General features: G+C 38.4%; 1 protein-coding gene across 1 annotated transcript in view; it reads right to left on the bottom strand.

Annotated features, from left to right (window-relative positions):
* PARP4 (poly (ADP-ribose) polymerase family, member 4) overlaps positions 1-11,358 on the bottom strand; it is a 42,752-nt gene extending 31,394 nt beyond the window's left edge. Inside the window, exons 1-8 of the mRNA XM_009999435.1 lie at positions 11,233-11,358; positions 8,255-8,450; positions 7,137-7,248; positions 5,934-6,012; positions 5,305-5,418; positions 4,422-4,568; positions 3,067-3,204; positions 1,006-1,179 (exon numbers count right to left, since the gene is read on the bottom strand). Of these exons, the coding sequence (XP_009997737.1) occupies positions 1,006-1,179; positions 3,067-3,204; positions 4,422-4,568; positions 5,305-5,418; positions 5,934-6,012; positions 7,137-7,248; positions 8,255-8,450; positions 11,233-11,358 (1,086 nt within the window). The remainder of the gene's footprint in view (positions 1-1,005; positions 1,180-3,066; positions 3,205-4,421; positions 4,569-5,304; positions 5,419-5,933; positions 6,013-7,136; positions 7,249-8,254; positions 8,451-11,232) is intronic.
* Positions 11,359-16,374: the final 5,016 nt, after the last annotated feature.

The following is a 16,374-nucleotide window of genomic DNA, read 5'->3' as shown; positions in this document are numbered from 1 at the left end:
CCCGACTGACCCTGGCTACTGTCACCAGCAGTCACTCTCACCTGCTTTGCTCTTCCTGTTTGGGTAGTGTGGGACTAGAGGCACTGCCAGTGGTGTAACTGCCCTGGCCTTGCTCACTTTCACCCCCAGCCCCGTCTGCTTGCCCTTACGGAGCAGCCAGACTGTAAGAGCTGAATCTGTGTGCACTCCCAGCACACCTCATTGGCAATCAGCCCAGCAGGCTCAGAGTTTTCCAACTAGTTTCTGCAATGATGAGACAATGGACTGACTCACAGTGCAGTAACTGAACTCCTGAATGACTGAATTCCTAGCCAGATTTAAAATGAAGGAACTGACTAATTAACACAGGATCTGAGGGGGAGCTATGGAGGGTAGATTCTTGAAGATCCCTCTAGGCAGGCCAGCTGTGCCTAGACAAACTGATAGATGTTATCAGTTTAAATGTGCTGACTAACTTCTTGCACTAAACAATCCAGGTAGTCCAGGGATCTCCCCCAGGCAGTTTGTGCTGTAGAAGTAGGAACAGACCAAGATGTACATTGATTGGTAATTGTAAATAATCTCTGGAAACTGTTCCTGCAGATGCAAGAAAGGAAAGCGTACACAAAACAGTCATAGTATATAGTTAAATTAGCTTAGATATATTTTGTATATAATTTAAGATAATCAATAGAAAGTGATTATATATATGCTGGAGTAGTTGCTAGGATCAGCTGGATGCTAACAGTTCTGTGATTCTCTTTTGATCCAGCTGAAGAGGCCATCACAACAATGATTGCAGTAGTAACTCCTGTCACCATCTGGACAGCAACTAGTCTTCCTGTTCAAACCACTGCATTCCCCTCATGAGCATTACTCTACTCACAAGATTCCAACAAATAATTTTTTTAACTGACAGCCTGTAACTAGCTACGCAAACTATCCTGTCAATTTATCTAGTGACCATGTTCAAAACTGTTGTAGCACAGTACAGATCAGAGCTTCCTAGCAATCTGGGAAAGTTACCTGACACAGGTCCTGTTTTCTAGATAGCAACTTTTTGGAAACTGTGTAGTCTATTTCATTTTTGTGACGTATAACTTGATAGAATTCCACCATCATCTCTCGCAGTGCCACCTCGCCAACTCCCTCATCCAGCGCATTCTTCACTTGGAGTAAAATACCTTCTGCTTTGCTCACCTTTAAAATAAGAGATTATTGAACTGAAAGCTACTGCAGAAAGAGCACAGAACAATAAATAGAGATAATGCATAATTTAATTCCACACTGAAATAAAACTTTAACTCTTGTTAGTGTGATACCCACAAAATATTTTCTTGCAGCTGGTACATGAGAACAGTATTTAAAAGCTGGATATTATGCTGCCCTTATACTGGGCTACTTGTGAAGCACCTCAAGCAGAGCTAAGAGACAGTAAAATAACCTCCCTGAAATAAAACACAATATTAATCCAATTGAAAGATAATGTTCCTTAAAATCTTACTAATTCAGTTTTAATGCATTGATGAAACAACATAGAGGATAATAAATCTCTTACTAAATGCCTAAGTGCACTAATTAGTTCTAAAATACATAGAGTCAAAGTCCTAATTATAAAGTGCAATCTACTAATAAAACGAAAGTAACGACATACAGGACATAAGATTTGCCTGTATCTATATATTCCTTCTCAGTTGAAATTTTTCACAGACTACTTTATATTATTTTGCCTTTTCAATGCCAGAGGAAAAAGACACAATGCTTTATAATTTACATGAACCACAAGCAATATCTAGTAAAATGTTGACATTAGAGGCTGTACAGCAATGTCTTACTACAGTTCAGTATTGATCCAAGACTGGTTTCTGTCTCTGCCTTTGGTAAAAAAATTGAGGGTTAATCTAACTGAATAGCCACACACTTAACTATTGTGTTTCAAAAATCCAAAGATTTTATTTCTTTCAAGACAAATGCTATTTCTCTTGCAATTTGATTACACATGGGCAACACTGAATGTTGTTTATAAAACTATTATCAAATTTTTCCTACCTGAAATATGTTAGGAATTTTAATATCCAAACAATTGAACCTCATAAAAAGCACTTACCATAAACAGCATTTAATTTGTGTCTGCTGATTTAGGTAGTGTACTCACTACTGTCTCTGAGTACATGTATACAATATTAATAATGTACTGCTTTGTCACCAGAACCTACATTAACATGTACTATTTCTGCATCAAAAAGTGAAAGAAATATTCTTCTACCATACATCAACTGAAGAGCACCAAAAGTGAGTTTCATGTAATAAGATTAGGGCAAAGTAATTTCAGGACTGGGGACCTCCTACCGGCAAAGGTCTTCCAATTTAAAACTAACATAATCTTCAGGTAACTTTGCCTCCAGTGATAAGAGAGATTAAAAAAACTTTTGTCTTAAACAGACATCTTGTTGGCCATTTGTGAAGTTATAAGAACCTAAATTGGATCAATAAACATTATCCTCTTAAACATCTCAGGAGCAAAGCAAAAGAATTGAGGTATGTGGGAAAGTGGGATTTAACGAGCCATATTGTTAACAAAGGGGGTGGATATGCAGTTACCCTTGTTAACAGCTGTACAATCCAAAGGCCTTCAAGAGAAGCTGTGTGATAATTACATGTGCCATCTGATAATGCAGACAAGAACTATAATTAGAACTATTTTTCCATTACAAGAGAATGGCTGACTGAAGCATAGTTACATGAAAGATGGCAGGAGACAGCCACCTGCTATTATGCAATGTCTTCTATGAATATCTTCTTATGTGACCTGACTTATCTCATGGAAGGAATACTCCCATGGGAATTGTGTAAATTGCTATAAAATGGAAAAGACAGGCATCTGGCCTAAAAATTACAGCATGTTTCTAGTGGCATGATTCTAAAACAAAATTTGCAACAAAAATTTCTGAAGCAGGGATTTGTTGAAGTGCAAGAGTATCAAAAGTTTAATTACCATCTGAAACACAACATACACATTTGCTGGAAAAAAATACTTCTGACAGTATTTATGTATTCATCCTCACAGAATAGTAAGAATTAACTTACATCATTTAGGCTTATGTTGTTTACTGATTCAAGCAGTAAACTATCCAGATGGCCAATAGCTTCTGCCCAGATCAATTCCACAAAGTCACTCACTTCCTCACATATAACACTTGAATGGATGGCTTCTTCTAGAAGTAACTGTAGTAAAATAAACACAATCCAGTGAAAAGACAAAGACGTAAGTAATGGCAGTGATGTTCTCACACAGATAACTAAACTATCCTATTCTCATAAAAAATACAGTGTTAATTCATGTTTAGTATAATTTCCTTGGTCCCACTGAGCTCAAGGAAGGTTTGCTTTTATAAATTCTTTCCAGTGGAGAGCACAGCAGGCAGGTGGTCATGACCTCTCTTGAAAATTGAGACATGAACTCCTGAAGAAGACAGAAGTTTAGGTATATGGACATAATAGCCTGCAGACCCCAGCCATTTCCTTTTTTGCACAGCTGGTGAAAGAACAGATGGTTCAAAATGGCCAGTGTTTTCTAACACCTCTGACAAATGACACAAGATCTCTAATTCAGAGAGCTCTGGTGGGAAAGACATTATTCCCGCAAAAATTAAAAATAGGAGCAGCAAAGTTACAGGAGAACAGAAAGGCCATGAAAATCAGTTAAATTCTTATGTCACAGAGAGTTGTGACAACAGATTTTCTTATGTTCTTCTGAGAAACATTGCTTAAAAATTGACTCAAGCTGTTCCTCAGTGTTCTACAACTCCAGAAGCTGCCATTAAAGTTGATGCCATTACACAGTTCTCATGCAAGTTTGGATATTCTACATAATTTGTTTATATGGCATCAACCACAAGGCTTATGAGATCACTGGTGAACATATGTGGGCCTTTCAACATTGCTGGATATAATCTATGTGCCAGTCGTGCCCTGTAATAGAAGCCAACCATGGTGGAAGAGAGAAGCAGATAAAGTACAATGAGAAAAAATTTCTGTCACACTACAACCATTTTAAAAAGCAGTAAAACATTGTCTGAAATGTATTTTAGGGAGCAGAATCTATCTGCTATTGTCATTGAGGGAAGTCCTGTTACTGATTCCAATACTATCTACATCAAGCCTATGACATCTATATAGTGTGCAGAATAATTCTGATAAAGTCATACATCACACAATTCTGTTTGCTGTATGAACACATTACTTTTTATGTATCACATTAATTGAATTAGTACTTCACTCAGTATTCTGAAAAAAAATTAATTCCAAACCTTTACATATAAACAGTTTCTTTTAACCTATGGCTGCATCATGGTAATCTAGATGTTTACCACATTCGGAAAACTTGAAGCTAAACCAAATTGTAAAGGAAAGAAAAGTGTAAACATGCAAGTTGTACAGGCCTTTTGCAACTTTGTAGAACCTAAAGATTCTGCTTCTGGTGGAAAAGTTTCTCTGAGCAGGAAATCCTGGCTCTTCAGGTCTGCAATGAAAGTACAGTACTTTTCTCTTATTTCTTCAGCAGTACTAGTTAGGAATTGTTTATGATTCTGTAAATTGAAAGAGTAAAATTAGTCAAAGAAACTAAATAGTGACTTAAAGAATAAATTTTACCAGGCCTTGCTCTAACAGCTGACAATCTACACTTAACTTCTGGGTTGTGATTTGTTTCTAGCAAGGCAGTGCTTTTTGTAAGGGTCCATGAGACACAAGAACAAGCACAGTGCTCCACATACAAATGCCACAGTGACAACACAGGTTCATCTAAATGTGTGCTGGAATAACTTGTTCTATCAATTGAACTATTTGAAATTCATCCCTGGTACAGCTCCTTTGACTTGAATCTAACGTTAAAGTGACACAGACTGCAAGTGCTATACTGGAGTGCACACCTAACTTGTATGCTAAGAAACATCCGGGCTGCTCTAAAGACAAGCTTTTCTCTCACTAGCATGTCCAGAATTTCACTTGTTACAGCATTTCAGCATGTAAACATGTCATTATACAGTTTAGATATTGCTAGGAATATATATCTGAGTATGAGGCAGGTGCATTGAAGACCATGCTGTGTTGCAGCCAAGTCCCGAAAGACTTATTTTGAGCAAGTTGTAAGCAAACACAGAGTAGAGGAGCCAACTATAAACCAAAGCCTAACAGAATGACCTCCTATTATCTATACCCACAGACTAGCCTGTAAAGAAGGATGAAAAACATCTGAAGCTCTGGAGTGGGTACACTCAGCATGCACAAAGAAACAAACAGGTAACATTAATGAGTGGTTCATACCTTAGCTCCATCTGATGTACTGAAGTGTGCATATAGTCGAAATGGAAACTCACAATGCTCCAGGCCACACTGCAACTCAATAACTACAAAATCTTTGCTTTCATTGGAGTTAACCTAAATGGAGAGATAAATAAAGCCCCACAACCCCGGATTTATTGCTTAAGTATGTTTCATTCACATGATATTGCACCAAGTACTTTCCCTTGTCCTACTTATCTTTTCTTCTCGTTTAGACCCACACACACTGGCTAAGAAGAGAAGCAGAATTAGTCATTAATTGTATCATAGTAACAAGCAAAAGCTCCTCTCAGGGCTTCACTCTATTGGTTGCTGAACACTTCCACCATTTTTGTGTTTGGAAAGAATTTTAATAGAAAAGTTAAAATTTTAAATTCACATAACAGCCATGACAATGTGTCAGAAGCAAAAAGCAATAATAGCAAAGTTTTATTTGGGTAGAATTAGGCTGCACTGAAAGACATAAAGCATTGAAGTACTTTTCAGTACTCCTCTTTGCATTGCAGTATGTGATGACATAGAAGAGTTATTGCTAATGTGTTTAAAACTGTAAACCTTTTATTCAACTACTGATCCCCCCACAATTCTCTCACAATAACAGAAAGGCTTACTTTTTCAAGGACACTGTATTTTGCAACTTCAAAGTCTTGGGGAAAAAGGGGAATATCTTGATCATTTTCACTGTAAGATCTGAAATAGAATCAGAGCAATTAAAATAATGGATGCCCAATAAATACCATGCTGTAATAGGCTGCAACTTCATACTGAAGTAAGAATTAATGTAAGAAGACAGAACTATTTTGCAGCAGCAAAATAACAACCAAAAAAAGTCTTGAGATGTGAAATCCCGCTTGGACAAGCTGCTACATGAACAGGCCAGAATGTTTAGTGTGGAGCTGAAGACTAGATTTCAATCTTCATACTTTAAAAAAAAAAATATAAACAATATGATACATGTATTTTCATTGCTTGGTTACATGTTAATTTTTAAATAGCTTAATCAGTTAACCTGAACTGTCTGAGGCTAACACCTCCCTTACTCCTGAGCTCCACATGAGGGTTTATACATGCAGTTGCATCCCTTAGTATCAGGACTTTTAAACAAAGTGCAATTTCCAGTGCATGCCCACAGAGGAACTAAATACCTACCCTATGACTGAACAGCAGTCTCTAAAAGTGAAAATTGCATCTTGTTAATACATTTAAGAGTGTGGGAGTTGGTTTTGTTGCCTTCACTCATTAAGTAGAAACAGTTAAAACAACTCTGCTTCCCTATCAGCTAAAAGCAGTCTCAGTTATCTTCATTTTCAGCTCTCCCAAGAATTTTCATGAGAGACACAGATGCTCAGCACTTCTGAAAACAACAAATCAGACTGGATTACAAAAACTCATGTGACTCAAGAAAAAAGTTGTGATGATAAGCAGATGTCCAATCATAAAACTTGAGTCATATTAATGCCTACAGAATTGGTAGCTTTGCATGTATCAGGGAGCTGGACTGTAGGTGTACACAGAGACATTGAAAAGGAAAAATGTAAAATAAATTTCTACCATCAGATCTGAAGGTCAAAAAGAAAAAAGAAAAAAAAAATTAAAAAGTTAAAAAGAAGCCATTATAAATTTATCTACACAGAATACAGAACATGAATAAAGAACAATTTTATCTTTTACTACATTGTTAAGATAACAAGAGCTGTCTCCAGAAGTCAGCAAAACAGACTGGGAAGTGGAGGTTTGTTTTGGTTTGGGGTTTTTTTCAGTTTATAGAAGTATCAACACAGATGCATCCAAATGCATATTTTATTTTACTTTACCTTTCAGATTCATTTCTGCTTTCACTGTCTTCAATAAAAGTAGGGTTGTAATTGTTGTTTTCATTTTTCTTTGTGGCACTTTTATTTTTAGAAGATGACAGGTCTTCCACAGCTGCAAGCAAAACACTTATTCACTCGGTATAGTAGCTGTTTTCTCTAGTTTAATTTACAAATGGTTAATCAGACAAATACTACTACTTCATACTCATGAATATTTTAAATGTTGAAGCAAGTTACAGCTTTTAAGGTCACAATTTATTCAGCCATATGACTGGCAGGACACAGAGTAAAGTACTGAAGGGCAACTGCCCTTCAGCAGTGCATCCCTGGACTATGCTAGTGCTTATTCCCACCACCCTGACTTCTGTGACAGGAAGGGAACAAAGAATTAGTGCATGGACTGAGAGCCGCACTTCTTCACTTGACCACAGAGCCTCAGAACTATTCCTCCATGGCTAATGTTGGTATTGGGGAGTTTGTGTGGTTGGTTGCTTGGTTTGCTTTGCTTTTCTCTCTCCTTTTTTTTTTTTTTTTTTTTTTATGTTGCATAGATATAGTGTATGGTGCATGAATGCAGTTTTACTTTTAGCTTGAAACTATTTAGGATTGGTACCAAATGGATCTACCCAGCTTCAGCCATGCTGTGCAAAACCAGATTTGTCCAACAGACTCAAATGCACAAAAGCAGGGGTCTTGCATCTTATGATATGTAGTTCTGAAACTCATACTGATTCACATCAGAGTATTCATAAAATAAAGTGAAGACCCACTGAAGACCCACTTTGTTCTGTTAAAATAAAATAAAATAAAATAATTAAAAAGGAGTCAAATAAAGACAGTCTTTGGAGTAGTTTCTTTGTTACTTTCAAATTTTTATCCACAATTACATCTTGAAGTCTTACTTGAAGTTTCATTAAAAGAAAGAAAAAAAAAATCAATGGACAGAAGTCACAGAATGGAACAAGTATTATTTTCTGAAAAATAAATATTCTTCAATCAACTTTATTGCAAGTTTTATGGTAGCCAATTTTAAAAAAGCTGATTCTACATATTCATCTTCTAAAACATTGTTTCCCAAAGAAATTGATGGATGAATAAACTACATCACTTATACCTACCCTGTCTGCCAGGCCTTTGGTCAGAAGTGTCATCATGTGATTTGTTAACCTTATATGCATCAATCTCTAAAAGCTTCCCCATTTCAACTGATTTCCAAATGAAATCTGCATATAAAACAGGAACCTGGTACTTCTGAATATTTTCTAGATCACGACAGCTCAGGACATCAGCAGTATCCACAAGAACATAAGTACTCTGAAAGACAGGTTACAACTAAGGTTGCTATGCACACATAACTATGACATTAATAAAAATACTGTTATTTGAAATTCATACTGATATAAGCCTTGAGTTCAAATGAAATGTTTAAAACCAGACAGCCCTTCTGGACTGTATTTTAATTGAAACATCTAATTTAGAAACACTTCATAGAACCATTAAGGTTGGAAAGGACCTTAAAGATCATCAAGTTCCAATCCCCCTGCCATGAGCAGGGAACCCTACTACTAGACCAGGTTGCACAAAACCTCATCCAACCTCACCTTAAAAACCTCCAGGGATGGGGTGTCAACAACCTTTCTGGGCAACCCATTCCAGTTCCTCATCATCCTTATAGTGAATAATTTCTTCCTAATATCTAACCTAAATCTCCCCTCTCTCAGTTTAAAACCATTACCCCTTGTCCTATCACTGCCCTCTCTGATGAAAAGCCCCTCCCCAGCTTTCCTGTAGCCCCTTTCAAGTACTGGAAGGTGCTCTAAGGTCTCCCTGGAGCCTTCTCTTCTCCAGGCTGAACAGCCCCAACTCTCCCAGCCTGTCTTCATAGCAGAGGTGCTCCAGGCCTTTGATCATCTTGTGGGCTGGACCCTCTCCAACAGGTCTATATCCTTCTTGTGCTGAGGGCACCAGAGCTGTACACAGTATTCCAGGTGGGTCTCACCAAAGCAGAGTAGAGGGGCAGAATCACCTCCCTAGCCCTGCTGGCCACACTTCTTTTCACAGAATCACAGAATCTCAGGGGTTGGAAGTGACCTCGAAAGATCATCCAGTCCAACCCCCCTTTCAGAGCAGGGTCACCCAGAGCACATCACACAGGAACTTGTCCAGGTGGGTTTTCAGTGTCTCCAGCAAAGGAGACTCCACAACCTCTCTGGGCAGCTTGTTCCAGGGCTCTGTCACTCTTACAGTAAAGAATTTTTTTCTGATGTTCACATGGAACCTCTTATGTTCCAGTTTGCACCCATTGCCCCTTGTCCTATCACTGGGCATCACTGACATAAGCCTGGCTCTGTCCTCCAGACACTCGCCCTTAACGTATTTGTAAACATTGATGAGGTCACCCCTCAGTCTCCTCTTCTCCAAGCTAAAGAGAACCAGCTCCCTCAGCCTTTCCTCATAAGGGAGATGTTCCACTCCCTTTATCATCTTTGTGGCTCTGTGCTGGATTCTTTCAAGCAGTTCCCTGTCCGTCTTGAACTGTGGGGCCTAGTACTGGACACGATATTCCAGATGCAGCCTCACCAAGGCTGAATAGAGGGGGAGGAGAACCTCTCTTGACCTAGTAACCACACCATTTCTAATACACCCCAGGATGCCATTGGCCTTCTTGCAGTTTAGGCTCCGCAGAAGGGCTCCACCAGCACGATCCCTCACTCTGGTGTTCCTCGCCTCAGTGGCTTCACCGAAGGACATATCCCAGCATCCTAGAGATCACACATTTTAGGTGCTGCAGTATCTTTCTCACTGTACTGAATTATTCAAAATACAGATTTCAATTAATATATATTTGTACTGCATTAACTCTTAGTTTATTTGCTATTGTTTTGCTATTTTTAATAGTTTTTTTAAAGCTAAGTTTATTGTTTCTATGAGGGAATTCCCCTGACTTTTTTCCCCAAAATCATATCTGGAGATCAGCAGTTTGATGGGATAAATGTGAGTCTTAATTATTGTCCACCCATTGCTTCTTTACAAGATCACAGCCACTGCAAAGAGATGTGTCAACATGTCTTGGAAGATCCTGAAATTACAGTGCAAAGAACTCTATCACACCTTTGAATTGCTCTTGCTAGACCTTGATGTGCATTGTCAGAGTCACCAGGAAACATCTGGCCTCTGAACAAGACAATAACGTACCTGCAATATTCCTTTTCTTAACACTTCCCTTTCTTTTTCCTTCAATGCCAACACCTTATGTTATGCACAATGTAAACTAGAGACTCTTGAGGGCACTGTACACAAGTTTTGCTGTTTGTAAAATGACAGTCATCTATGAGAGTTATATATAACAGTAGGATTTGAAGTAATTGACCCAATGTTATATTGGGAAATGTCATGCAAGATAGAGAAGGAGAAATTAACTCAATTCTCAACATTAAAAAAAATATATACAGAGACAACAAAAATTGAAATGCATTACCTTCTCCCCAAAGTGAATTAGAAGGAAGCACTCTAACACGACAGTATTTATGAGCCTGCTCTAATTACTAGCAATGGGCAATAGGAAATAAATGTCACTGTCAAGTGGCAGAAGTAACAAGTTATTAAGCCTTCACTATGAAGTTAGATTTATCCATGCTTCATGTTCAATATATATTCAAAATAAAATGCAGTATTAAAACAAAACCCAGCAGTATCACTGACCTCTAACTCTATGACTATCTTCTCCTCACTGAGTAATCAAACACTTGCACTAGCAAGAACATAACCAAAACCCAATTCAGTGATGCATCTCCTTATTCAGAGATTCCCCTCTTTGTTGAAGAGAGAAAAACAGCATGGCAATTTTATCCAGGAAAAACCCCTCTCTGGTTCTCTTGTGGAGGGAGAATATTACTCTTGATTTTTTATGTGACATTTCAGTACTACAGAGCCAGATGCATTAAGAATGTAAACTGAATATTTCAGTTTAAGTACTGAACAGAGACATAATCTCTACAGATCTTATTTCTCTCCATATGGCCAGATTAACACTCTACGACACTTGCACCACTTGGTATTTTCCTACTGAGATCTCAGAAATAAATCTAGAACTTACCTTGTGATTAAGCACAAAATTAATTACTCCACCATTTTCTTGTATGGATGCTTTCAGTCTGCTCCTCTCCTGAATGGTTAAGTATTTAACTTTAATAAAGAATACGCAGTTTGCAAAGATTGCCATTTCCCTCCTGCTAAAAGAGAAAATAATATTTTTTTTTTGCTGAGAAAACTTTCATTTCCACTATCTACTCAAGTAGTCTCTCACCAAATATATTCTTCACAACTCTAACAAGTTCCAAAACAAATGCCATTTTATTAGCATCAATAAATCATAATCAATTCCACTCAGAACATTTCTTAATCAAGTGGGGTTTTTTTCTGTTTGATTTGTTTTTGTTTTGTTTTTTGGTTGTTTTGTGTGTGGGTGGGTTTTTTTTGTTATGTGGAAAATTTAGTGTGGCCTAAAATTTCAATGAAGTCATGGCTTGAACTAACTGCCGAACTCTTGTCTTTATTCCTTGCTGCTAATACCCACCCACTCTTAGTAATGTGGAATTATCTTAAACTGGAACAACCTCTCTTCCAGTTCCCCCTTCATACCATACCATTATAAAATAACTCTCTTTTTCAATAATGTAAACTGCTTCTCTGTTTCCATTCACAAATTCGTAATGTGTAAATGTAAGAAAAAAACATCCCACAACATCTAAAAAGAAAATTGATTCAGATTAAATTCAAACCAGAAGAAAACGGCAACAACAAACCAACCAACCAACCCCCCCAAAAAACCTCAAACAATAGTAACAAAACCACCAAAACCAAGAGGCTAGTTTTAATCCACATGTTTTCTGATTGAATTAAACCTCTGGCCTATGACAAAGATTTACAAAAAGGAATAGTGTAGCAGTGGAAGCAGTGAAGAGGCAGGGGAGAGATGGAAGTAGGGGGACTGCTTCTCTTCTCAGCAATGTCAATCTAAATCGTCTGTTGTTTGTCACAAGGTATGCTAAGAGAAGAGAGGCTGGGAAAGTTTTATTTCAATAGGAGTAGAATTTATGACAACAAAAGATAATCACAGTGCCTGGTTTAAGTGATTAAAATGTATAACCAATGTATGTTTATTTTCCTGGAGGCCTATGAGTGTAGATTTATTTTAAAAACTGATTAGAATGCTGATTAATGAGAATGAGTAAATGAGAGCACTATACAGAGCACTGAGCTCTTCATAGTGTGTGAGTTTCTCAGTGTGATGTGGGCTTTCTAGGGTTTCAGAGCCCTTCCGTGGCAAATGAGTGTTAAGTGCAAGCCAGAGAGCCTTATGACTGGGTGAGCTCAGACAGAAGCCAAAACCAATGCCACATCAAGCTTTCCTGAAGTAGAGCACCCAGCTTACTTTTCTCTGAAAGGCATTCAGGTGGTACACCTCAACACTGTTTTGAGAACTTAATCAACACAAGGCTGCTCTTGACCACCGACAGATTTTGCTTAAAATTGCACCTCTGCTCCAAGCCAAACTGCTAATGCAGACACACTGTTAAATGCTACACTAACTGCCATGCCCATTTTTGTAAAACAAAACATTCAGGTCATATATTTTTTTTAACCTGTGATTCTTTGGATCTCAGTACACCATGTCCATATCTCATCCAGAGGGTTATTCACTGGCAAAGACTTTGTTTTTACTGTAACTATTTGTATGGAAAACCTACCTGATGATATAAATGTTTCATCAGGGACATAAGGCCAAATAATTCTGTAAGACACTGGACAAAGCTGTCATACTTGGCCTCTCCCAGTCCATTCTGGACTCACAGGAGGAGGCAGAACAAGAAATTGCTTGTTTGAAAGTAAATGTGAAAGGAAAGCAGTTTTTGTGTTAGCCAAAGATGTCTGGTGTTAAGTGCCCTCTATCTTAGGGAGACCATTTGGAGCAAAAATTAGCTTTCTCCAAGTCAATGACAGCTCCCACCTAGGCTGTAAATTTTGATTGAGCATCCATCCTCTTACTTCTATGAACAACACCTACATTAGAGACTGCAAAAAGGAGAGCAGACACCGTTTCAGTTACTTATGTTCATTTACCACTTCACATTTTTCTGCACTATGAATGACAAATTAAGGGTACATTTATTAGAACAGTTTCTTCACAAGGCTTAAAAGCAAAGAATTTAAATACCCTGTTGGTTCTTCTGGCTTAAAGACTAGTATTGGTCAAATTGCACCAAAGTTTTTCAAGGTCAGCAAAACCTTTAGATCAACCCTGCAGAAAGATTCCACTGTGGTGTGGAGAGAGAATAAACCAAAATACAGTAACAATGCAGAAGAAATGTTTCAATGGCTCTGACAACAGCACTTCACAATCTAAGATTATTGTTTGATTAATTTATTGTGGACCCAAGTCTAGAGCAGATTATTACAATAAGGCCTCGGATTATAACAAAATAAAACACACTGGCCTGAGGTAATTTTGGGGTGGGATTTAGATTACATTACCTATGCTACATTTAAGGAACATGTTTATTTTCTTATTCTATGGCCTACTGCCTTTTCAATGTATGCAAGTACAGTTGCTCTTCGGTGCAGTAAAAAAGGAATCATATAACCAGCTACCATGGAATAACTCCAATTATTTGCTAAAAAATAAGCAGTTAGTCCATGAGAGAGAGCAACATAATTCCTTTGAATTTGGAGTTTAATGAAAACCTGAGAAATCAACACTATAAGACACAATTTTATACATGCCTATACAATTTAATCTCAGGCAGGTAATCTATAGGAAAGGCCAAATCTACTACTACACTATGAACCTGATAGAACTGGTTACCCTGTAAAGGTAATATGTGCATTTAGGTCAGGCAGACAGCAGATCAAAGCGCACATCAGGTAACAGCCTCGTATTTTCTGGCTCTTGTTTTTGCTTTTTATTAACATTACTGTTTTTGACACAGAAGTACCCTCTGCACACACGAAATAAACAACTCTCCATGTTTTAACTGAGAGATTTTCATAGGATACTATGCTATCTGAGGTGAGAAAAGTGTTTTACAATGCAGCCTTGTTCCAACTAATTTCTGTGGGAAACTGTACCTTCAAGAAGCTCTAGTTTGTGGTATAAAATTTTATTTTAAACTGCTTTTACCAACTTTATTTTGAATCTTGTCATAAATAAGACAGATTAATTTGAGGCATATATAAGGGCAAATGTGCCACTGCCAAAGGCTTCCTTTAATAACCATTGTATAGATCTGGACACTGCCTCCCACTTCACTTGAGTTCTGTGTGCACTCATTCTCTCAATATATTCTTTAAAGCAGATTCTGCATACTGCAAAAGTATCACCAGAAGTTGTGTCCTGAGGAAATAATGAACTCTATTTGCACAGCCAAAACAAGAAGTTTATTAGAAAGCAATGAAATACAACCAATTGCAAGCATCAGCCCTGCCTGCACATTCATCTTTTATCTGGAAAACAAGAGAAGCAACCCAAATTGGTAGGCACATGTGGTACAAAACACTACAAAAGTATTTGATATTACATTTTCCTATGAAAATCAAGCTGCTAAGATCTGAGAAAAAAACATATTGCTAGAACTGCTCTGTAAATAAACTGTAAGTCAGCCAGTACAGTAAGCAGATAGGAATGCGGAAGCTTGAGGGATTGATTTCCTCTGAGTCTGAGAGGTATTAAATGACCCCTGATTCCACTCCTCTTCTATGAGGGAGACAAATATTTACACCCACCTGCTTCGGAAGCTGCCTTCCCTGAAAGATCTTCTCCCCCAACAGCATGAGGTGCAATTGGAAAGCCTGGGCGTTGCGGGTAGGAAGGGCTAGGACGCACTCCTGCCTTCCTGTGAAACGCCCAAAGGGACACACCAAAGGGTCACATAAATGAACCAAGCAAAGTGCTGCACAGTGAGGAGCTCTAACCCTCGCTGCACTGGGGAGGAGGAAATAGCTACTCTTAAAGCTCAATTGAACTTTGGAATACCTGACAGCAGGAAATGCAGCTAAAATCTGTTCAAAGTCTGTTCCCAGCAGTTTTTCTCTCCCTTGAGTGAAGATTTTATTCCCTTTGATTGTTGATGAATAATGCTACCACTGAACACTAGCCTCTCCTCCCCTATTTCCCTAGAGAACCAAACTTCTCAAGGAATTTTAGCAGTGTTTGGCTTTACTCTTTTCAAATGGTAAATTCCCAGAATTCAAAATCAGAAAACTATTGTATTTCAGCTGTGTGTGAAGAACTGACTCCTGATAAACAGTTTTATAACTGGAGTACCATGTTGTTGCAGCACCGGATAAGGAAGTTATGCAGAACAGGAACTGCTGACAACTATCACTAGTTTAATTCTTACAATTTTATGTTGGTGGACACCCATAAGCCCCCAATAGCCTCAGAGGCTACATGGATTATATTTTTAGCACAGAGGTGGAGCAAAAAATATTTTTTTTACTGCCCAACGACTGACAATGAATAATCTGTAGTACTGTAAGGCCTCCAGTGTGTAGATAAACTGAAAACAAACCTTTGCTGTGTCTTCCTACTAATGATGTCAAAGGGACTAAATGTGATGCTATGCTTTAAAAAAGCAGCCATACAAATAGTTTTATTTCCTAGCACGGTAGCTTCCCACTGTTAAAGCAGAATCCAGTCAGAGGAGAATAATGCAGACAATATATTAATAATGACAAAACAAAAGTGCTGGAAAGATGGTTGACAGTTTAGCAGAAAAGAGCCTTGTTGAACTACAAAAATACCAGAAATTAGAAGTAGCAGTAGGCAAGTGAGAGGGCTGCCCTGGGTTTATACAACCTAGAGCTCGGTTTTGTTTCTGCTGTCAACAGCTGCAAAGCCACGACACAGCCTGCAACCCGCCACAGGTTCCTGGGGAGTGACGCTGCCACTTAGTGCCGTTCACTGATTTCGCGCACCAAGTCTTGCCTAAAGCACAAAATGCCAGAAAGCCAGGAGATGCTTTTTACCCATTTACCTCTCCGCTCCTCCCTTACTGCGGACATTTAAGAACTACAGGGGTGCAAGCGGCCGCGATAAAAGCTGGGAAGAAGCGCAGAGCCTCACCCTGCAGAGCACCGCGCACCCGAGGCCTTGCGGGCAGCTCACTGCTCAGGAACCTCCTCACGCAGCGACGCCGCGGCAGCCGCCCGAGAGCAGCGCGGACCCGCTGACAGGAAC

The sequence above is a fragment of the Chaetura pelagica genome, unplaced genomic scaffold (assembly GCF_000747805.2).
Source record: "Chaetura pelagica isolate M959 unplaced genomic scaffold, ChaPel_1.0 scaffold85, whole genome shotgun sequence".
Lineage (NCBI taxonomy): Eukaryota > Metazoa > Chordata > Aves > Apodiformes > Apodidae > Chaetura > Chaetura pelagica.
The sequence above is the reverse complement of the archived record's forward strand: the minus strand, read 5'-3'. Positions and strand labels throughout refer to the sequence as shown.